The sequence below is a fragment of the Medicago truncatula genome, chromosome 4 (assembly GCF_003473485.1).
Source record: "Medicago truncatula cultivar Jemalong A17 chromosome 4, MtrunA17r5.0-ANR, whole genome shotgun sequence".
NCBI lineage: Eukaryota > Viridiplantae > Streptophyta > Magnoliopsida > Fabales > Fabaceae > Medicago > Medicago truncatula.
Genome location: NC_053045.1, coordinates 33,386,981 through 33,410,430, shown reverse-complemented (window position 1 = coordinate 33,410,430; position 23,450 = coordinate 33,386,981). Strand labels below are relative to the sequence as shown.

Sequence of the window (23,450 nt, the reverse complement as noted above, 5' to 3'; positions counted from 1 at the left end):
GAACATATGTGAAAGATGTGTATATGGTTATGTGCGCCCGTGTGGTAATTGTGATGATGTTGATGAAGAGTGAATGATATATATTCGACTTGTTGATAAAGTGACGTTGTGGATAATTGTTGTATCCTTGTGATGATGATTTGATAAGTTGTTTTATTTATTGAATTGATTGAATGAAATTACATGTGATTATAGTATTGCTAGGAAATAAATATGTACTTGTGAATCCTAAATACAATGCATGAGTTCATATCTTCTTTATGTTGAACATATATCTTACCCTCCAGTGGCTTTTTGGTAGCTACATCCACGTGGTGTAGATGTGCAGGTTGAGGACTCTTAGTTGACATGAGTATCCGAGGACGGCTTGGCGCCTACTTGCCTTGTCTATGCTTTTATTTTGGAGTTCTAGCTAGCAGTGCTCTAACTAGGATGTCAAGGATTTTATTTTATCTTTCAGATTATGTTTGAGGAACCATTGAGTTCTCTAGGTTGATGTATATGAGATTTTGACTTTATGATGTGTTGAGATTTTTTTTTGCCTATTTATGTATATTATGATCTATGAATGTTTTGGACTATTGATGAAGTGGCCCCTTGAAGTTATATGTATAATTGTTGCATTTATGATTTAATATTGTATGCGGGGTTCAAGGGTGTTACATCATACATGATAATCAATACTTTTGCAATTCTTTAAGGATGTATAATTATTGAATTCTTTTGAGTTCTTCAAGAACTATATAAAAAATTAATTATTATTTGTGCGCAATCCTTTAAGGATGCATCATTATTGAATTCTTTGGTGTTCTTCAAAAACTATATAAAAAATTTAATCAATTATTTGTACAATCCTTTGGAGATGCATCACTATTGAATTATTTAAGTTCTTTAAGAACTATATAAAAAATCTAATCAATTTATTTGTGCAATCCTCCAAGAATGCATCACTATTGAGTTCTTCTGAAATTCATTAGAAAAAAATGGAGTTTTTAAGCAATCCTTCAAGGGTACGTTCCTTTTGGAATTCTTCAGGAACTTATAGAAAATAAAATTATAATTTTTTAAGTTCTTCAGAAACTATATAATAGATACGACCAATCTCTACTAATAATATCCATTGAGATCTATCTTTTTCCATACTCACACATTATCATATATTTTATACTTTCATCTTTACTAATATGTTATTATTTATCTAGTTGCAAAAACAATCAAAAGCATTCATAAGAATAAGAAGTAATAAAACCGACCTATATGTTCTTTTTTTAACAAAGGTAAGAGTTTCGTGTTGATAACATGTTGCAAAAATATAGATGATGAAGAAAAAGATAGAAGAGTGGAAGAAAGAGTATTTTTTATGTGTATAATTCAATTACAGATAAACCCTTTTTATAAAAAAAATACAAGAGTATGAAAATGAGTTAACGAGTCAATTGTTTGTCCCAAGGACTAACGGACATCTATTGATAATATATTGATAGCAAAAATGACATTTTATTAATAGATAAGGCATGACAATGGGGCGGGATGGGGACAAGGTTTACCTTCCCTGTCCCCATACTCTACTCCCATATACTTACCAGTTACCCAACCCATACCCAGCGGGGATGAGAAATGGAATCCCATCCCCGTACCCGGCGGGTTCGGGTATCCCCGCCCCATCCCCATCCCACAGTGGTTATTTTTTTTAAATAAAAATAAAAGTATTTTTTAGCTTCGAGCGCAATGTTGTAATGCATTATCCAGCAAAGAAATGTTGGCGATCAATGACTATGGTGAAGAAGAAGAAAGAGGCCGAAAGTGTGAGATATGGAAGGAGAAAAGAGAGAACTATGATAAGCGACTGTCATCTGAAAAATTGAGACTCTGATTGTGTGAGTAAAATGATTTAGAATTTGAGTTTCTATTTATATAGAAGGATAATAAATTGATTTTCTACATTCGAGATGAGTTTGAGTACCTACATCCACGTTACCTATCCCGTACCCATGTTTTAAAATCGGGGAAAACCCAAGCCATACCCAAACGCAGTCAAAGCGGAAAAAACCCGTCAAATTAAGTTTAGTTCAGGCATCCGCATATATGAGTTTTGTTGCCATGCCTATAGATAAGTAACTAATGAATCAATTTAGCTTAAAAGTTAATTAACTAATTCATATATATATATTTTTTTACTTTCAATTAATCATATAATTATATAACTATGAAACACAAACACTTTTTACATTAAGCGTGTCGGATATGTGTACTAATACAATACCGACACATATTATTGAATTATGTGATTTTTTAAATTATTAACGACGTCGATGTCCTGGTGTGTGTCCGTATCCGTGATTCAGAGGATAATCACCATGCTTCCATACAAATACATCTCCAAAACAAAAATGTTGGTCGTTCCCTCTTCTTCTCATTGCTTTGTTTCGGGGAGCTGGAGAATCAAAGCTACGATCATGTCTGATACTACAACAACATTCGCTTCCATCAAACCCTCCGACTCCGACCCCACATCTGGCGCTTCAGCTTCCCAACCAGTTCATGTCTACGTCCGAAGAAACAAAAAAGCCAAAGGAATCACCACCACCACCACCACCAACATGACAAAACTTCAACAAAATCAACATCTTCCTTCAACACAGACTCATAAAGTAACTACCTTTTTCATCATTGCTTCTTTGTTTTTAATGGGTCATTCATAGGTGTCTATCAAATTTTGTTTTTTCTTCATTTTTCTCAATATTTCTATTTAGGAAGTTTAAATCATGAATTTTTAGCATGCCCATTTGTGTTTTTTACAGTAAAGTTTTGAACTTGCAATGTATTAAGTAATTTTATTTTTAAAATGCGACTTACAATGAATAAGTTATGATTCTGTTCTGTATATCTGTTTTTGTAGAAGTTTGGTTTGCCTGAAATTGAAGACTTTGCATATAAAGGATCAAATGAATTGACTCAGTGCTGTAAGTATCTCTTTGCTAAAATTTGTAATGCTGATGTTAATGCATTCACCTGTCAGGTGTCAGCGTGTTTGGAGTCGTCTTGATCAGACAGTGTTCCAAACACGCTGACCGCAGGATTTCCCTGACTGCAGGGAATCTCCCCTAGACGGTCTTATAAAAGTATGTTTCCGTTGCAGTAAAATCAGAAATGAGCTTAGATGTGACTCCAACTGAAATTGAAGTTGCTTCCACAACACATAGCAGTAAGTAGTACGAAATGATATAGTAAATAGTTGCAAAAGGAAATTGTTTTAGGCAAATTCTAGAGTGGGGAAATGTGATTTACGGTGGAAAAATGTTTGAAAATCACTCAAAACAATGATGTCGTTACCCTAAGTAGAAGTTCAGGGTCCTCGACATTCTTCATGTGATAAAGTGATATGATTGGTGTTGATTCAGCAAAAGCAAGAAAAACAGTTTATAAGTCGAGTTTTGAATCATTTACTTCCCTTGTTTTTTGCTGAACTTAAACTGATTAGGTCATTGTCTAGGCCATGAATCTTGTGCTGACCGAATTATACCATGAGCTTCTATTTACGGGGAGTGACACCGTTCTTTGTTGGAGTTGAATGATTTTTAATTATCTGTCCACTGTAGGCTATATGAGAAACTTCCTCACCCTAAAAGCCACCATTGTTTTAGGTGTTTTTCATAAATGTTTATCTCCTCTTTTGGTATTATATAATGCTTTAAGAATTGTTAATCAGGAAACTTGGGTAAATAATTAATGTAGCGAAGCAGGTTTTCACTCTTCATTTTAACAATGCTGTCTGTTTAATCATTTGGTAAACTAAAATACGAGTATTCAGTGAACATAATCAAATTCTAAAAAGGGATTTATATGAACTTTGCAACTTTTATTTTGTTTAATTTCATTTCCATCTTTCCTTTGTGTATATATTATAGTACAGCATGTTTGTGTGTTGGTTAAATTCCATGACATTTTCTCAAGAATGCATATAATAATGAATATTTATTTGATTTGTCACCTATAAGTCTATAGCAATGGAGATATTCATGTTATCATTTTGTGACCATATTAACATGAGACTAATTTACTTCCCTACTGTTCGACTGATAGAATTACTACACCTTGAGTCTACTAGTCTGGGATGCTTAAATTGTTTAGTTCATATATGATATAGTTAAATCACCTGCACACTGGGAAGAGACACTTGAGGGTATTCGCAAAATGAGGTGTTCTGGAGATGCACCAGTAGACACTATGGGATGTGAGAAAGCTGGTTCTACACTACCTCCTAAGGTTTGACTCTGTATTATACCTCTGTTAATTTGATATTTCAGTTTGGGAAAAATATACGCATTTATTTGTTGATTTATGTCTTGGTACTTTTTGAAAAAGTGACACAAATTATACATGTGACTAGAATATGTGTAATTGATTTTGATTTGATAAATAAATAGTTTTTCATCAATCATCAACAAGTATAGCCATTACTCATTTCAAGAGTTGGCGACGATGATGACCAACCTTGTCAACTATTCGTGTAATCTTGTATTGAATTGATTGGTTTGCTCAACATATGATTTTTAGTTGGATAAGTTTATCTATTTAAGCATTATGTGACTGAATTTACCCTTATCAAAATCCCATGTGTATCAGGAAAGGCGATTTGCTGTCCTGGTATCTTCTCTTTTATCAAGCCAAACCAAGGATCATATCAATCATGGTGAGTACATATGCCTTCTAAAGTTTTTAGTATATAAAACTTGTTAAATTTCCTGGCTTCTGTACATAGCGGTGCATTCTGAGTACATGCTGCTATTTTGTTCTTAAGATCAAAACTGATTCACACCATATAGTTAAAACTTAAAAGGGTTCTGTCAAAGAAGAAAAAAAATGCTGGAAATTGAAAATACAAACATGTTTTCATAGAATGGATAGTTTTTATATTTCTTGATATGGATGATTGGATTCAAAAAATAAAGACATTGCTAGTTAACCTATTTAACAAACATCATCCTGCCATTATACTTTTGAAGTATGTGATTGATGCTTAGTAGTTGCTCAGAAATTTATGTCATGTTTCAACTTATGAAACAGTGATAGTTACAAATGTGTTTTCATGAATATAGGGGCAATCCAACGTCTTCTTCAAAACGATCTGCTTACTCCTGATGCAATCAACAATGCTGATGAAGAAACCATAAAAAAGTTGATTTACCCAGTATGTTCCTTGTTTCTTTTAAAAATATTACCTCGGTTCAAATGATTTGGATTTAGTGGTAAGTAAAGGAAGAGACTTGTGAAGATTCAAGTTTTTCCTCAGCTTGCATGTTATTGCGTCAATTCTTTTAAGGTTATGTTTGTTTTTCGCTGTATTATCTGAATCTGTGCTTGTATTTTTTTCTGTTTCTTCTTTTTCCAGGTTGGATTTTATACGAGAAAAGCCACTAACTTGAAAAAAATTGCACATATTTGTCTCATGAAGTATGGTGGAGACATACCTAGCAAAATCGAGCAACTACTACAACTTCCAGGCATAGGTCCTAAGATGGCTCATTTGGTATGCGTAATAGATTTTCTAACTCGACTTGAATTGTATGGTTCATCAGTTTTTTCTGAAGCTGATTTTGTTAGTGGCACAATAGGTTATGAATGTTGCATGGAACGATGTCCAAGGGATATGTGTAGATACTCATGTCCACCGCATTTGCAATCGGCTAGGCTGGGTGTCAAAATTGGGCACGAAACAGGTCTGTTTTAAGTTTGGTGGCATCACATTTTGTTCTCGAATCGTTATTACCTAACTTATTTGTTCCCGTAGCATCTTGATGCTGGTGCAGATATGTAATTGAGCTTCAATATATTTGCTTCTGTCAGTAAAAAATCATGCAAATTATTTTCTGTTATCAAGAAACGTATCCATTTTGTTTCTGGTAGACTTTATCATGGCATTTTTTTGGGTTTATATGCTACAATATACATGGATTTGGATTCCTGGCGATTAGAGAACCATGAAATTGCTGCAATAATGCAACCTGGGTTGTCCATCTTTAATAGAGGAAAGAACCGGGCTCTGATATCATATTAATATTCTAGTTTAGCTGAATGCATAGAGATTCTTAGAGATAGAGAGAAACTAATTTCTTTGATTATGAGTTGAGATTACATCTTACAAAGTGGAATCATCTATTTATAGATGCATTCTGTGACTGACTACTGCCAGTTGCACATTGGCAGTGACTGACTGGTGTGAGTAAGTCAGTTATGCCAGTAACTGATTCGGTTGAGAATCAGTTACAGGTGGTGTTATAGTTAGCTAGCCTAGCTTCTTTCCTCTATTAATCTTGACCGTATGACTCATGTTTCAAATTTAATAAATCGGATTCAAAATACATTGTTGCGTCAAAATTCTTCATTCTTTCCAAGCTTCATGGTCTCCCAACTTCAAGGAATCTGAAATATTCGTATGTTGCATCATCAAATAATATAATTTTTACATGCTTGAAATTATTCAATGTTCGTTATAAGTTATTACAAACCCTCTTTGTCAGTGGCTTGACACCAGCACTTCAGATTAAAGGCGTGTTTGGTGTCAAACATGTGTTGGTGTTTGACATCGACACCTACACCTACACATTTGGTTACATTTAATTACTTCCATTTTCTTAAATTATTATCCATGTTTACGTGTCACTTATGTAACGTGTCTGTTTTAGTGCTTTATAACTTGGATGTAGTTTTTCTGTCACTTGGTTCTAAAGATGACAATTGAAATTTACTAATTATTTTTTCACTTATGCTAGAAAACTTTGACACCTGAAGAGACAAGAGTGTCACTGCAACTGTGGCTTCCAAGGGAAGAATGGGATCCAATTAATCCTCTATTGGTATGGTAAACTCATTGTCCAAATTCAACCTGTGCAATTTTACTCTTATATTTTGCTATGAAGATAGTTATTAAATATTTCATTTACACCGACGAGACTCAACACAAGAAATTTTCAATTTGGCATCTTATTTCATACAACATATCGTATTTCATACAACATCGTAAGATATCTATTTATCTATCTATATATCTATTGAATATCAACAGGTTGGATTTGGACAGACAATTTGTACACCACTAAGACCTCGCTGTGGAGAATGTAGTATAAGTCACTTGTGTCCATCCGCGTTCAAGGAGGCCGCAGGTTCAAGTCCAGTTTCCAAATCCACCAAGTCTGGAAGGAACAAAAAGCGCTAACAGAGGGGAAAACTTTCCTCGCTCCAAACATGAGTTCAGATGTACATATCTGACAAAACTTCTAATTTTGTACCATCCAAAACTACACTTTTAGAAAGTAACACCCTTAACAAATTGGATTAGATTTGGGTTTGGTTTTGTTGTTGTTAGTCATCTTGCTCTATTTTCGCATGTACATACAAGTATGCATGCGTATGCGATTAAATTATTATTAATTAGGCTCACATTGTACACAGCTAAACATCTGGAGATGTGTATTAATTTTGTAGAAGGAACAAAAATGCTCATATGCAACCTTGGATGTTGAAACTTGGTCTGAATTTGAATGTCAATTGTGTTGAAAGTACCATCACTGATGCTGTTATTTTTCTGTTTAAGAAACTAGCTCAACTTCTCTATTTACCTTCTTGTCACTTTTTTTTTTCTTCTAAGTATTTTAAAGTAAATAAGTAGGAAGTCTGAGATTCGAACCCCGACCTCTGCATATAACAATGTATCGTCTCTGCCAACTGAGCCATGCTTCTGGAGATAAAACGAAATCCCTCTTCTTGCCACTTTAGTGTACTCTTTTATGCTGTATCTTTTTTAGTAAATATACATACTTTTGATTAATATGATTTAAACACATTTTGAGATAACGTATTCAAACATAAACTACTCTGAAGAATTCACAAAAAAAAAAAAAAAACTACTTTGGAGAAAGCTCATTTTTAAATTAACCGTGCATTGTTAAAATGAAATTTAGTAAAATTTATGTTTGCAAACTAATACAAACAATAGGAAAATAAGTGTCATGGAATCGCAACTCAATTGGTAAACGTAAAAACATTAATATGCAAGAGTTAGTGTTTAAACTTAGATTCTCCACTTCTTCATTTAAAGTACGAGAGTAGCCATCAAACTATCTACAAAAGTAATAATAACATGAAAACATGTACGTCGGTTATCTCCATTTTTTTTAGAAACCATTAGTTTCGATTTTTTTTTCTTTCATTTTAACAGTTGTTCAATAGGCACTTCAAAACTACTTACTCGATGAAAACATCCGACCCGAAACAATAACCCGGACCCATAAGGCTCAAGATAATACAAACGGGTTACTGATCCGACCCGAAACAAGGATTCGAAGATCCGAAACTCCATCTTCAAGCTTTTTTTGTTTCTCACTCTGATTTGAGAGAGAGAGAGAGAGAGAGAGAGAGAGAGAGAGAGATTTGAAGAAGAATGACAGTAGCAGCAGGAATCGGGTACGCGCTGATAGCACTAGGACCATCTCTCTCCATCTTCGTTTCCGTCATTTCCAAAAAACCATTCTTAATTCTAACTCTTCTCGCTAGGTACTCTAACTCATCTCAATTTTGTTAATTTAGGGTTTTATAATTACTTCAATTGATGCTTTTTCTTCTTCTTTGTTCAATTGTGATTACAACAATTTTCAGTACACTATTATGGCTTATAAGCTTAATTGCTTTGTCTGGTATATGGAGAGCTTTTCTTCCATTCAATCCAACTGCTGTTTGGCCTTATGCAATCCTCATTCTCTCTTCTGTTGCTTTTCAAGAAGCTCTTAGACTTTTCTTCTGGAAAATATTCAAGTAAGATTTTATTTCCATCTATTTTTTTTAAGTTATGATGCACAGGCACAAACACGAACACACCTGACATTGACACTGACATGTAGACATCAACGATAATTTGAGAAAATGTAACAACATACATTGGTATCGTGCGTGTTAGTGTTGGATACTGACACATGTTTGAACACTAAACACGTTTTCAATCTGAAGTACCCGTGTTGCATAGCTTTTAAGCAACTATTCTTATTAATATTGGATTACATGTTTTTAGAAACTACTTTACTATATAGTCATTGAGGCTGGCTTAGTGGAACCATGCTTCGTTTGCAAGTGAGAATAATATATAAAGACTAAGTACTCTTTAGAGCCCAACCTTAGCTTAGTTGGCGGCGATGTTGTACGTAACAGAGTGTTGGGTGGTAAAGAACCAACATGAAAGAAATTGAGCGTAGCAAAGATGAGCTTGTTGTGTTGGATGTGTAGTAAGACTAGACATGATAGAATTAGAAATGACAACATTAGAGAGAGTTGAGGTAACACCTACAATATAAAAGATGGTAGAAGCTAGACTTAGGTGGTTTGAGCATGTAGAGAGAAGACCTGTGAATGCTGTTGTAAGGAGAGTAGATCAGATGGAGGGGACACAAATCACTAGAGGTAGGGGAAGACCTAAAAAACTATCAAAAAAGATCTAGAGATCAATGAGTTGAAGAAAGACATGTTTTTTGATAGAACATTGGCATCGTTTGATTCATGTAGCCGACCCCTCTGAGTGGACAAACCTTGGTTGTTGTTGTTGTAAGCACTCTTTAGAGGGAGGTTTTTTGGTTTGACTAATTGTGAAAAATATATGCCTTGGGGAGAGGTTGTAGACTCATTGTTTTATTGGCCTCGGACGGGAACTATTTTACAATCTGATAAGGAAATCTGTGACTATTTTGATGGAAACAGCTTTGTTATATTATGGTGATGTTTCTTATGCTGGTTCTATTATGGTTTAATGTTTTATTTTTTTGTTGGTGTTGTGTAGGAGGTTAGAAGATATGTTAGATGCTTTTGCTGATAGAGTATCAAAGCCACATCTTTTCCTGACAGATAAGATGCTGATTGCTCTGGGTAAGAAAAATGGAGACATTCCGGCCTGTTTTGCAATTGTTAATTTTTTAGTTATTTGTCAAGTGTTTGTTTGACCGGCTTTGAATAAGTTTATTATTAGCTATACAATCTTCCATATTATCTTCCCTTTTCTTTTGGCATTTAATCAGATCCTTGATTGAATCTAATTCCATTATAAAACGAATCCCTTGTTGTGATGCTACTGATAAAAGATACTATTTATTGGAATGTTATCTGTATAACATAAACAATAACCTGTATTGATGAATTGTCTTTTCCATTTTTTTGACAGCTGGTGGTTTGGGTCATGGTGTGGCCCATGCCGTGTTCTTCTGTATCAGCCTATTAACTCCTGCATTTGGTCCAGCTACATATTTTGTTGATAAGTGTTCAAAAATTCCATTTTTCCTTCTTTCTGGTGAGAGTTTCTCCACCCCTAGTTCTATATGCATGGGATTCTGCAGTTTCAAACTTTTGGAATTTTTTGTACCTCATTAATGTGAATCTATTGAGATGGATTGGAGTTGCTTTAAGAGAATCTTGAAGTGGAATTTTCTATTAAGCCCCAGTTTATAGTGCATAAACAACAGCGACTTGGATTTTTGAATTTACATAAGAAGTCATGTTTTTAATATTTAAAGTTTTTCCTCCAAATTGTTCACTGATTTTTATATGATTGCAGCGGTTATCGCTCTTGCATTTGTCACCATCCACACCTTTTCGATGGTCATTGCATTTAATGGGTATGCAGAGGGGAACAAAGTGGATCGTTATTTTGTTCCCATTGTTCACGTTATTGCAGGAATGCTGGTAAAAATCCACACTTAGTATATGCATATTTCTACCCTATTATACATTATCTCTGTGTTGTCAAAATCACATTAGCTTCTATTACCCAGCTATTTGTTACAAATTGATATATTTACAACATAGGAACAGTGCCTAACCAATGATGCAAAGTTATACCATATCCTTTGTTGTGCAACTAATGAACTCTTGAAAGCAAATAATTTACTCAAAATATAAATTTTGTCCAGTTTGTTTTATGACATAGTTTACATTATCCTTTTGGAGCTTGTTATTTGGATTACCTGAAAATTTAGAACCTACGTCATCCCTTGTGAATATTGAAAGTTACATGACTAAGGTTAGAAATAGTATACACAGAACTGTGGCGTGGAAGAAATTTCTCTTGTACTTCAGCATAGGTGAAATGATTGACTTAAAATATCATAATTTCCTATTTACAATTAAAAAAAAAACCAGAAATTCTTTATGGCCTTGCTAACACAGCTGCAAAGCCGCTACTATGTTGCCTTTGTTTTTGTTTGCTACCACCCTTCAGTTTCCTTGGCATTGCTTTAACTTTGTGTAGCCAACTTCCCACATACTTTTTGTTGGAAGATGGTGTTATGGTTTGTTGGGTCGGGCCACCATACAGCAGTTTTCTTACATTATGAAAGGCATGCAGCAAACTAAAATAAAAGCAACATAAAAAACATAGCTCAGTGAAGTCAGAGTAGCACAACTTTTGTTAATTTGCAGATTTGAAAAGTTGGCAACATACTCTAGGATGTAGGAATAGGTACCAAATATATTATTCACTGTCTTAACTAAGTCATGCATTTACCATAGGAAAAGCTTTTATCTAGGTGATTGCCTATAGCTAGTCAAGCTTGAATAGCTTGCAAATGATTTGACTTTCTGCACACTGCAATTTGTCAAATTGATAATGTAGTATCCTTACTCTGGTGCCTATCTGCTTGAATTTGGTCAGAAAACAGTGAAACTACAACAGAAATGGACACCCTGGAGACCTACTTAGAGTCATTGTTATTGAGTAGGAACATTAATATGACGTGTCATAAAAAAAAGCAACTTAAATATGATTTCCTTGAGATTTTATTTTTTCCCTTTCAATTAATGGTCAAAATCATATTGGTTGACTTGCTCTTTTTTTATTCAGACAATGGTAAATTTGGCACCTGGGGGTTGCGCTGTTGGCATTCCTCTCCTTTATTTCACTGCAATCTTGACCTTAATTCATTGTGGGAGGATGGTTTGGAGAAGATTGACAGAAAACCCAATCAGACCAAGTCACTCGTAGTAAGTGATAATCTTATGTAAATTTCTTGTTAATGATTACTTCCTGTCCTCACCATTCCGGTTAGAATACATAAAGATACCAGTAGTTTGTATTGCATGGAAAATGTTTCCTTAATGTTATGCCCCTGTTTCTGATTTAAATGGGTAGGGTTACTATGGGGCATCAAATCAACTTCAGATTGTATTGCTAGTTTCATTTATCATCACTGGGATCAGGTTTACTAAATAATGAAGTCTCTGTTTGCAGGAGCAGGTTTATAAAAGCCTTAGTGAGAGAAGCTGAAGTCTTTAGACATTTTATGTCCAGCAAAACTAAATAGGTAATTAGATTAGTAAAGAGATCAACATTAACGCCTCATATGAAATTTCACTTTATGTCGATGTTGAACTTTCGAATTTTAGAATATATACTCTGTTAAACTGGTGTATTGTAACAAGTGTATATGTATATGTGTGTTTTCACCTTGAAATGAAACCATCTTTTAAGTTGCACATTCATGTTTATACAAAAGCTTCTCAAAGATACTCATTGGACAAGAAATAAAGTGTGCAAACACCAAGAGGAATTATGAAAGATATTGCATTAACAAAAGATTTGGAAAATAATTGACCAAAATGAGAATATCATCTCATATAGAAGATAACATTATCAATTCCGATGAAGAAATGTTCACTTGATGCACATATTCATTTCACTCATAAAAATTTCTACTGGTTTAACAAATATAAAAAATCATCAAAAATCATATTTGAAGAATTAAATTCCAGATTGAATTATTTATCAAGTAATTTATCAAAAAAACATGAAGATTCTGTCAAAAAGAAATTAGAATGATCAATGAGGCTTCCAAGTTCCAACACTATTAAAGTTTCATTTGGACAAATAGAAATGAAACAAAGCTTATTCTATATAAATGAGCAAAATGAAATAATAATGACTTTCACCAAACAAGTCTGTAGATAAGTAAAATGAAATAACAAGTTACATGTAGAATCAAAGAATAGGACCAATTACATATAGATAATATATTTACATACAATTTCAAATGGTATACTTTTTATATTCAAACAATGAAATAATTGTTTTTACAACTATGGTATTTATAAAAGAATTTTGTAGCATTATTAAATGGAATCTATGTAAACTTTTTTGTTGTCTGGTGTAAGAAAATTCTTGAACCACAACCCTGAGAGCTTTTGATATCTTTTCAAACCATTTTTGTAATCTACAAAGGTCATTCCAAATCTCACAGTATAACCTTTGTGCCATTCAAAATTGTCCAACAAGGACCATGCAAAGTATCCCTTGACATTTACACCAGCCCTGTATTTAGATTAAAAGAGAAAATAGTTTAGCTAAATTCCATGAAAGAAAGTGAAATAGACTGATCTTTAGATATATCAAAAAATTACTCACTTGATTGCCTCATTAAGATAGAATAAATGACGATAATGATAATCAACTCTATATGTATCCATAAGAGATTCTTCAAGGGATAAGGATGGATCATCGTACTCATTAATACCTACACACATTATGAAAAAGTTGAGTTATATTCATAAAATAAATTTTCATATAGAAATTTATATATCTAGAGTAAAATGTATTTTTTAAGAAGCTAAAGTAAAAAGTTTTTTACTATAACTTTATCTATTTAAAGAAGAAAAACCATGATATGAAAGTGATTTGCTTACCATTTTCAGTAATATAAATTAAAGGGTTGTTATATTTTTCTTTAACTTGTATCAGAAAGTCTCGAATTGCTCTTGGATAAACATACAACCAATTTGAAGCAACCTGGAAATAAAATAACCAAATTCATTAATTACTAAGTTAGACACAACCAAATAACAGGTAAGTTTTTGGAAACATTCATGGTTGAACACTTACATTTAGACCAATGGTTTTTCCATCACGTTCAACTGAAATCACACACACAAAATATGTATACAATTAATTTAAATTTATAATATATAACTTAAATAATCAATAGATATAAAAGTAGGCCAAATGGGTGCTTACATGAAAAACGAGAAAGAGAATCAGTTAGGTAGCTAGGTTTGCCATTGCTTAATTGAGGTGCATCAGAAGCATAGCAAGAAGAGTAATAGTTTATGCCAATAAAATCAAATGAACCACTCACTAGCTTAGATTGCTCTTTTGTAAACTTTGGTAACCTTGATCTGACTAAGGCTCTCATGGTTTTAGGATAATCTCCATTGGCCAAGGGATCCATAAACCTATAATTAAACAAAGAAATTGAATAAGTTATCATATAAATCTCCTTAATTGTGTTAATTTGGATGGTATAATTATATAAGTTTTATCTTTGTAATGAACTTACCATCCAAACATAAAGTCTGTAGCTCGTTCAGCAGCCTTTATATCAAGTTTATTATCTGAGAGTGGCACAAAATAGTTAATAACCAATGTTATACCTATCACACCCTTTTGAGAGACTTGATACTTGGTCTTGTACAAATTAACAACTGCTGCATGAGCTAGAAGTTGATAATGTGCAACTAAATAAGGTTCGGTTCCAGAATCACCGCCGGTGCAATTTGGATTCAACCAAGAAGAGCATCGGCCCGGTGCCATTTCACCATTTGCATACCCATCTTGACTGTAAGTCCATGGTTCATTCAAAGTTATCCAATGTTTTACTCTATCTCCAAATGTTTTGAAGCAAAGTTCCGCATAGTCTTGAAAGTCTTTTCTGTAGTTGAAGATATATAATGATGAATGAGAAACTTTTTCATAACTATTTAAACTAATTAAGTGAAAATTTGAAATTGTATCACTCACATGATGAGAGGACTTAAGAAGCCGCCATATTCATCTTCTAGAGTTTGAGGAAGATCCCAATGAAAAAGAGTTACAAATGGTTGTAAACCTGTGACATGAGATGGCTATATTAGAATATGTTAAAATGCAAAGCATTAGTATACAACCTAATAAACGAAAATGAAGTTTGTATTCTTACCATTTGCCACCAACTCATTGATGAGGTTGTTGTAATAGTCGATTCCTTCTTGATTAATTCCTCCACTTAGTTTCCCATCTGGGAGTATTCTAGACCAAGATATGGAAAATCTGTATGCATCCAAGTTCATATCCTTCATGATACCAACATCTTCCTTATATCGATGATACGAGTCAACCGCAACGTCTCCATTGTTTCCATCAGTGATTTTTTGAGGATATCTATGAGTGAAAGTATCCCATATACTTGCTCCTCTTCCACCTTCACTTGCTGCACCTTCATATTGATATGCAGAAGATGCTGTGCCAAAGATGAAGCCTTCAGGAAAATCTTTCCTATTCAATGAACCTACTTGTGGTGGAGTAGTATTAATTATTTCTTGACCATATGTGAAAGTAATGATGAATGTTGGAAAGAAGAGAGAAAATAGGAAATATCTCATGTTTAATGAATTTGTTTCAGTGAATTAATTGATGATGGTGACAAAAACAAGGGTGGGGCTTGATGGATATGGTAAGAAAAGAAAGAAAGAATGAATGAATGAATGAATTTGTTGTGGATTATGCAACGTGTGGTTTCTATTTATAGAAGAAGAATATACTAAGAAACAATGAAGATTGGTGGGTGGGTCAGTAGCTCTTTCAGTGAAACTACCTTAAAAGTTAAAAGTTTTTTGTAGTCAAAATATAATGGCCAGTCAATGTGACGGCTCCTTTATGTATGACTCACTCACTAAATAATTAGCCCTAGCTAGCTAGACTAGACTCCACTCAATTATTAGATTTCAATTATTTGTGTCTCTCTCTCTCTCTTTTTTTTTTCTTATTGAAAAATAATCAAGACACCTTCTTGGTAACTAAAATAGATTCCTTTTAAAATGTTAATATTGAGAGGTGTCATGCATATACTTAAATTCCATCTCCATCGGTAACTCATTCATTTGAAATAAAATTTTGTTGAGTGGTGATAATTCAAGAAGTACGTATTGAATTGAATCACGCAATTACTAATACGATAAATTATGTTTCCAACATAATTAAATTTTTTTGGTACGAATTGTATTTGGAACATTGGACAATAACATGATGGAATTGATGAGGTAGAAAAAGACAAGAATGAAGGAAGTCATTGGGATGGGGTATTTTGTCAGCAAGATATTGGGATATTAATCACACACAACAAAAAGATGTTGGTTGCACTCAACTCCTTCAATGTACTTCAATGTTCCACTCAAATTGACTCATACACACACACTACTATAATTTTGACTTTTAATACTCCCTCCGTTTTTAATTATAAGTAAAATTGATTTTTTAGATTAATTCAATTAATGATGTATATGATCCATAAAAATGGAGGTAGTAGTTCTTTTTGAAAAATGCTACTCTTTCCGTCTCAAAATAACTCAATCATTTGTAAAAAAATTGTTTTAAAATAATTGATTTATTTCACTTTTCAATGTAATATTGTATTTTTTTTTCCCCAATTATAACTCTAATTAATACTAGTTTCATCACTCTTAATTTAATATATTCTACTATGCATTTATGATAATAAAGAATACCCTAATACTTGACATGACACTCAAAACCATTTTTTTCTTTCTTTCACGTAAACGCTTTTTCTTGATACGTGCGAATTAAGCAAAATGCTCGGTTATTATGAGTCCGTGTTGTAAGAATCCGCCATGTTGGATGAAGGCGGTAATGAGGCAACCGACTTTGCAAACATCGACATTGTCAAGTGTAGCCAGACAACAGCTATAACTGATGGCCTATTAGCTATGGTACTAGAAATTTCAGCACTTTATGTATTAGACTTTGAAGGTTTCTTTCACTTCTTAAATACATACAAACTTATAATAAATATCGAAAACACAATTAAAAACACTTAAGTTACTCTAAACTTGTCGAACGGAAAATGTCAATTAGTTTACGAGTATTATAATTAATGAAGATTTATAATTAATTACAAGGATTCAGAATAAGAGAATGGATTTGAAGTTTGAATATTCAAACTCGAGATTTATAATTAATTACAAGGATTTAGAATAAGAGAATGGATTTGAAATAGGATTTGGTTTCTAAAGCTTCCAATCATTTGGTTTGGTGGTGCTTGGTTGGGTTGGGGTGTGTTGCTCTTAAGATTTAAGTTCAATTTTTTCAGTATTAATTTTGATGGACCAGACCAAATGTACCTCGTGTCTCAAACATCTTTGTCATACCCCAAATTTGGACCGTTTAAAATCTTTTTGTCCATATTTTGAAATAGTCCACATTCTCTTTTATTCGTTTTTTTTACCATTTAAAACTTGTGTTTTTTGTCTTTAATCATTTAAAAAAAAAAAACTTTTATTTTGCATTTAAGTCCCCGCTTGCATTTTTACAACAATTAAAATCACTTCATCTGCATTTTTATAACGCATTTTATAGTTTTTTTAGTCATAACAGTCAAGTCATTTTATAACGCATTTTATAGTGTTTTTAGTCATAACAGTAAAAGGTCTAATCGTATTTTAAAAAAAAATCGCATCTTTTTAATCATTTCAAACGAAATTTCAACAGGGAGGTTACTTTGGAGTACCTCATTCTGATTTCCGAAAGAGACATTTTTTAATTTTTATTAATTCATTTTCTCCATTTTTATTATTATCTTTGATTCTCATAATTTAATTTCCTCTTTTATTTTTTCATCATTTGATTTTAACTTTACAAGTATTTCCTTTTTTAAACTTTTTTTTTTATTGTTCTTTTAAGTCTTTAGTTTCAGTCATGTCCAGGTGTCCAAAATCTATTGGTCCTTTAATCCAAAACCCTAGTTTTTAGCAGTATAAATAGCTGCAATTACTGCTACAGTAAGGGAGAGAAAAAAGGTCAGAAAAACGCGTCAGAGTCAGAAAACGGATCAGATTGGTCCCTATCACATACAAACACCTTTACCCTTTCTCTCTCATCTAGTTACAGATCAAAACACCACCAAATGATGAACAATTCATGAATCCTCATGAACATTCATGAACACAAAATCACAGAAATCCCATAAACAACAACAATTTTCCTTTGATTCACATATTCCGAATTTCAACAGAAACAACACTAATCATCATCATCGATTCCAACACACAAATCCAACTCAAACCGAACCGGATCTAAACAAAACGAAGCGAACCAGAGCCAAAGGAAAGCAAATCGGACTGGATTCGAGCTGGATCGGAGGAATTTAGCAAGAAGAAAGTGAATCCGAGCTTAAAGTAGTAGATCCGGTCTTCTCCGTTTTGAAACCGAAGGTAATTTCACTCAAACTTTCTTTGCTAGATCTAGCTCAAATCTCTCTACCCTTTTTAAAACTAACACCGGATTTGTATAGAGGAGAAGGAGAAAAAGCTTTTGATGTAAACAAATTTAAAAATAAAAATAAAAAAAGCTCCGACGCGGCGGCGCTATGGCCGACCACCGCACCGGAGCAGCTCTGACCACTCCTCCTCATCTTCTCCGACGACGTTTTTTAGAGAGAAGGGAGAGCTTCTCTCTCTAAGTTTAACTTAGAGAGAGAAGGATTGTTTGATTTATGTTGTTTTTTTGGTGTAACCACTTTATATAATCTCATCATTTTATTTTAATTCCATGTGTGTTTTTCTATCGTATTATCGTGTATGGTTAAAGCTAGGCCGTCAGATTGTAGATCTAACGGCCGATGATGCATCTCATATGTGGTTGAGTGTTTGTTTCTTTTATGTGGAATACTGCGTGCCTGCTGTTGAACCGTCAGATCGTTGATCTGACGGTCACTGTGCTTCCAGTATATTCTTCCTTTTTTCTGTTATTTTTTTAAAACCGTTGGATCTTAGATCCTATGGCTGTGATGAGATCTTGGGATTAAGATCTGGACCTCTGGATTCATCCAACGGTCCAGATTAGATCCTGCTGAGCCAATATTTTTTTATTTATTATTTTTAATTGTCTTTATTTTTAAATACTGTTTTTACACTTTTTTGACATTTTTGTGTTTAGAAAAATTCCAAAAATATTGTTCTCACCATTTTAATTTTCTCTAATTTTAAAAATCCATCCTATTTGTTTTCTTTTAAATTTTTTTTGTTTATTTCTTATATGATGATCTTAATTGTTGCTTGTCTTAATTCCTTGCTTTTTATTACTTATGTCTCATTCACCATGATATTTCTTATGTTACTAACGATTTAATTTTTGTCTTGAATCATAGCATGCACATTTAATTTTCTCATCATTTTGTTTTGTCATTGATTTAGTGTGTATAAATAGGGAATTGATGTAATTTTATTTCTTGCATTTTTATTTTGGCATAAAGGCCTTAGGGTTGTATTTAGGAATTGATGTAATAATGTAGGTAACACAAGCACCGAAACTTGCACCGACACTACCACAATTTATTTACCGCTTTCCGCTCGTTTTTACGACGTTACGTTAGTTTTCACCGTTAATTTAGAAAAATTATTTTTCTCAAAAAAATCAAATATGCAAAACTTCAAAATCATTTTCTTAATAACTTTTTTCCTTTATTTCTTAATCAAACTTTCAATCAACCTCACTCATTTCTTTTATCTCATGCCTTGAGGCCTCTTTTTCTTCTTAAAACCATTTTCAAAAATCTTAAAATCAACCTAACCCACCAAAGAATTTTTTTAGTGGAACTACGTCGGTTTTGATCCCTTTCCCAAAAAGGGTACGTAGGCAGAGGACTTGTCCTTCCAAATCAAATAAAAATAACCAAAAACATACTCCTTCTCCCTCCATTCTTTCACTTAGATTTTTAGGTAATAATTTTTCAAGTAAGCCAAATGAATTTAGCACAAGATAATCTAGGTAAGCGGTTCCTTCGGAGTACCGAAGTCGTTTAGGGTGCTTAACACCTTCCCTATTCGAAACCAACCCCCGAATCCAAAGTCTCAATAAGGGTTTTTTACTCATTTTTCCCTTCCCACGAATAAAAATTGAGAGTTCAAAGATTGACGATTCAAATCAATCAATGGTTTAATATCCGAAAATCGGGGAGCACAATCTTCATGCTCCATAGCCCAGAAAGGTAACTTTTCAAAATCAGTCCATCTTAGTGTCATTTCTAATCGTACATGGATCATTGATTTTGGAGCCACCGATCACATTATCGATGAATCTAGTTTATTTTCTTCGTATAAACCTTGTGCTAGAAATTCCAAAATTAAGATCGCCGATAGCTCTCTTTTAGCCGTGGTAGGAAAAACTTCTATTGTTGTCTCCTTTGCTAATCATCCAAGATGTGTATACATGTCCCAAATTTGTCTTGCAACTTATTATCTGCCAGTGAACTAACCCAAAACAAAAACTGTCAAGCTCATTCTTTGATACTCATTATGTATTTCAGTATTTGATATGGGGGAGGATGATTGGTAGTGCTAAGGAAAATGGTGGACTCTACTACTTTAAAGATGAACCACAAACCAACCATCAATCTGGACCAATAAGTTCCTCTTATGTTAAATCTTTTTTTGTTTCAAATATGAGGATGACATTATGTTGTGGCATTTAAGGTTAGGCCACCTCAGTTTTAAATATTTAAGTTCATTGTTCCTTAAATTTTTTGTTGAACAAGATATATCTTCACTTCAATGCAAGGTTTGTGAATTTTCTTCACATCATCGAAGATCTTTTCCAAGTCAATCATATAAACCTTCAAAACCTTTTTCAATATTGATTCATATTGATGTCTGAATGCCTAATCGGACAAGCACTTTATCCAACAAAAAATGGTTTATCACCTTTACGAATGATCATACTATACTTTATTAGGTATACTTGTTAAAAGAAAAATTCGAGGTAGGTCAGATAATTAAAAAAATTTGTAAATTTATGCATGCACAATTTAACACCCAAATACAAGTGTTTAAAATTAAAAATGGTACTGGATTTTTTAACAAAATTATGAAAAAAAAATTCTTGAAAATGAAATTGTGCATCAAAGTTCATGTGTTAACTCACTCCAACAAAATGAGATCGAGGAGAGAAAAAATCGACACATTTTTGAGCTGCACATTTAATAAATCGTATGCCATCGTGTGTTTTGAAATTTCAAACTCCTTTGCAAAGTTTCTTGAAATATTTTCCAATTGCTTCAGTTCTAGCATGATTTGCCGCTTCAAATATTTGGATGCACGACTTTTGTTCACGAACATAAATATCTTGGTAAACTTTAACCATGTGAAATCAAATGTGTTTTTTATTGGGTGTTCATCTTCTCAAAATTGTTATAAATGTTTTGATCCCAATACAAAGAAAATGTTTGTAACAATGGATGTTATTTTTTTTTAAAACAAACCTTTTTTTTGGTAATGATCATCTTAAGGGGAAAATAAATGAAGACTCTCCTGAATTGTTTGAAAACTTAATTATCTCAGAAGATGTGTATACATCACATAATTATGGGTTGAAACAATCTTCGAGAGCTTGGTTTGAAAAGTTTACTCCTAAAGTGAAGAAACAAGAATATACTTAAGGATAAGTAAATCATACTTTATTCATAAAGTCTGTCAAAAATGGAATGATAACTATTTTGATAGTCTATGTTAATGATATTTTTCTTACTAGCATAATATTAAAAACTGGTTCGGACCGACCGGTCGAACCGGGAATCGTCTGGTATACCGATTCAAGCCATATATTAGACCGGCCATGTAGTTAAATCAGTACAAATCCATATGGACCAAAATGCATACTTTGGAAGATAGGGGACACACGAAGATATCAGAGGTTGGTTGGAAAACTAATATATTTGGCTCATACACGTCCCAACATTCCTTTCTCTGTTAGTGTTGTTAATCAATTCATACATGTTTTATATGAAGAATACCTTGAAGTTGTGCGCAGAGTTTTGAGATACTTGAAAGCAACTCTTGGAAAAGGTTTATTCTTCAAGAAGACCAATTATAAAAAGGTTGCAATATTCAATGATGTAGATTGGGCAGGTTCCATTATAGATAGAAAATCAACTTTAGGTTATTGCACACATGTGTGGGGGAACCTAGTGACTTGGAGAAGCAAAAAACAATGAGTAGCGGCAAGAAGTAGTGCTGAAACTGATTTTAGAGCAATGACTCAAGAAATTTGTGAAGGTATGTGGATTCTCAGAGTCTTGAAGGAACTGAAGATAGTTGTAGAACTTCCATTGTGACAACAAGGCCGCTATAAGCATAGTTCACAATCATATTCAACATGATCGTACAAAACATATTGAGATCGATCATCATTTTATCAAAGAGAAGGTAAACTCATGGTACTTTCTGTTTTCCGTTTGTTCCTTCCAATCAATAGATCACAGATATATTAACCAAAAGCTTGGGAAGAACAACATTTGAATACTTGAACAGCTAGCAGGCCATGATTGATCTCTATGCACCAACTTGAGAGGGGTGTTGAAATGTCGTAATTATTATTATTATTTTTGGGTTAATAGTGCTTTACCCTCCTGTAATATATGTCATTTTCGGTTTCCCCCCTGTAAATTTTCTTTTTAGATTTCGTTCTTGTAATTTGAAGTTTTTTGGTTTTGGACCTTCATGAATTTTGACTGTACAAAATCGATGATATGATAGGGGGTAAACCGAAAATTGCTCAAATTGCAGGGGGGTAAACCAAAATTTCCTCAAATTACAGGGGGCAAAAATTTTCATGAAGGTCTAAAACAAAAAAATCTTCAAATTACAAGGACGAAATCTAAAAAAAATATTTTATAGGAGAAAAACCGGATATGACCTAATTTTCTCTAATTTTCTATCACCACAAATGTAAAAATAATTCAAAGCATCTGCGCAACACGAAGGTCAATTCTTATGAGGTCATTGATGATAAAGAAACTTATCTGTATGTGTGTGAGGTCATTGGTGATCAATTCAATCTCAAGATACCTTATGAGATATTTATCTGATATTAGAGAATGAGATAAAATTTTGAATCAATCAATTCTTATTATTGAATAAAGGATTAATTATGTTTTGAGTCCCTATAAATAGGCGCGTTTCCAACATTAATTCCTATTTAAATTTTATTAAATTTTTTATCCTCAGTGTTTTTTTCCGTTAGCAAAATAGATCCTCGCTGTTAATTGTTGCTGATTGAGCAAACAGTGAAGCATACATGGATGCCACATCTGACTTTTTTTGTTGAGTTAAATATGTTTTTAGTCCCTATAAAATTGAGGCATTTTAAGTTTAGTCCTTACTTAATTTTAATAGTTATTTTAGTCCTTACAAAAATACTATGCACTCAGTATTAGTCTCTGCTCAATTCAAATTTGTTCAATTTATGCTTAAACTCTTGTATACTGCCACTAGTTTTGCATGAAATTGGAGCATATGGGTTGGTTCGAATTAATATGGAATTATTTTCCCATGCTCATTCAATATTTTGCCCATGGTTAATGATATTAGGTTCTATTCAAATA

The 23,450-nt window shown here is 33.1% G+C and overlaps 3 protein-coding genes across 6 annotated transcripts; 2 read left to right on the top strand and 1 right to left on the bottom strand.

Annotated features, from left to right (window-relative positions):
* Positions 1–2,350: 2,350 nt before the first annotated feature.
* LOC25492651 (endonuclease III homolog 1, chloroplastic) lies at positions 2,351–7,568 on the top strand. Of its 4 annotated transcripts, none has more exons than XM_024782274.2 (10): positions 2,351–2,651; positions 2,900–2,963; positions 3,140–3,205; positions 4,148–4,266; positions 4,627–4,693; positions 5,100–5,191; positions 5,393–5,530; positions 5,616–5,720; positions 6,774–6,862; positions 7,067–7,568. In XM_024782274.2, the coding sequence occupies exons 1-10, from the start codon at positions 2,358–2,360 to the stop codon at positions 7,098–7,100; spliced, it is 1,068 nt and encodes a 355-aa protein (XP_024638042.2). In that variant the 5' UTR covers positions 2,351–2,357; the 3' UTR covers positions 7,101–7,568. The 4 variants fall into 4 exon arrangements, with proteins under 4 accessions (XP_024638042.2, XP_024638041.2, XP_013456282.2 ...); XM_013600828.3 differs by having other exon boundaries at positions 2,355–2,651; positions 6,774–6,857; XM_024782273.2 differs by lacking the exon at positions 3,140–3,205 and having other exon boundaries at positions 2,353–2,651; positions 6,774–6,857.
* Positions 7,569–8,391: 823 nt separating this feature from the next.
* LOC25492650 (gamma-secretase subunit APH1-like) lies at positions 8,392–12,507 on the top strand. The gene is made up of 7 exons (XM_024782275.2): positions 8,392–8,553; positions 8,656–8,811; positions 9,824–9,909; positions 10,202–10,327; positions 10,592–10,719; positions 11,876–12,015; positions 12,263–12,507. Coding segments are annotated over exons 1-7 (750 nt in total). The 5' UTR covers positions 8,392–8,440; the 3' UTR covers positions 12,264–12,507.
* A 469-nt stretch (positions 12,508–12,976) lies between these two features.
* Positions 12,977–15,556, bottom strand: LOC25492649 (cyanogenic beta-glucosidase). The gene is made up of 8 exons (XM_013600824.3): positions 15,000–15,556; positions 14,822–14,909; positions 14,361–14,732; positions 14,039–14,256; positions 13,907–13,938; positions 13,711–13,813; positions 13,433–13,541; positions 12,977–13,339 (listed from the first exon to the last, which is right to left on the bottom strand). The coding sequence occupies exons 1-8, from the start codon at positions 15,439–15,441 to the stop codon at positions 13,141–13,143; spliced, it is 1,563 nt and encodes a 520-aa protein (XP_013456278.2). The 5' UTR covers positions 15,442–15,556; the 3' UTR covers positions 12,977–13,140.
* Positions 15,557–23,450: the final 7,894 nt, after the last annotated feature.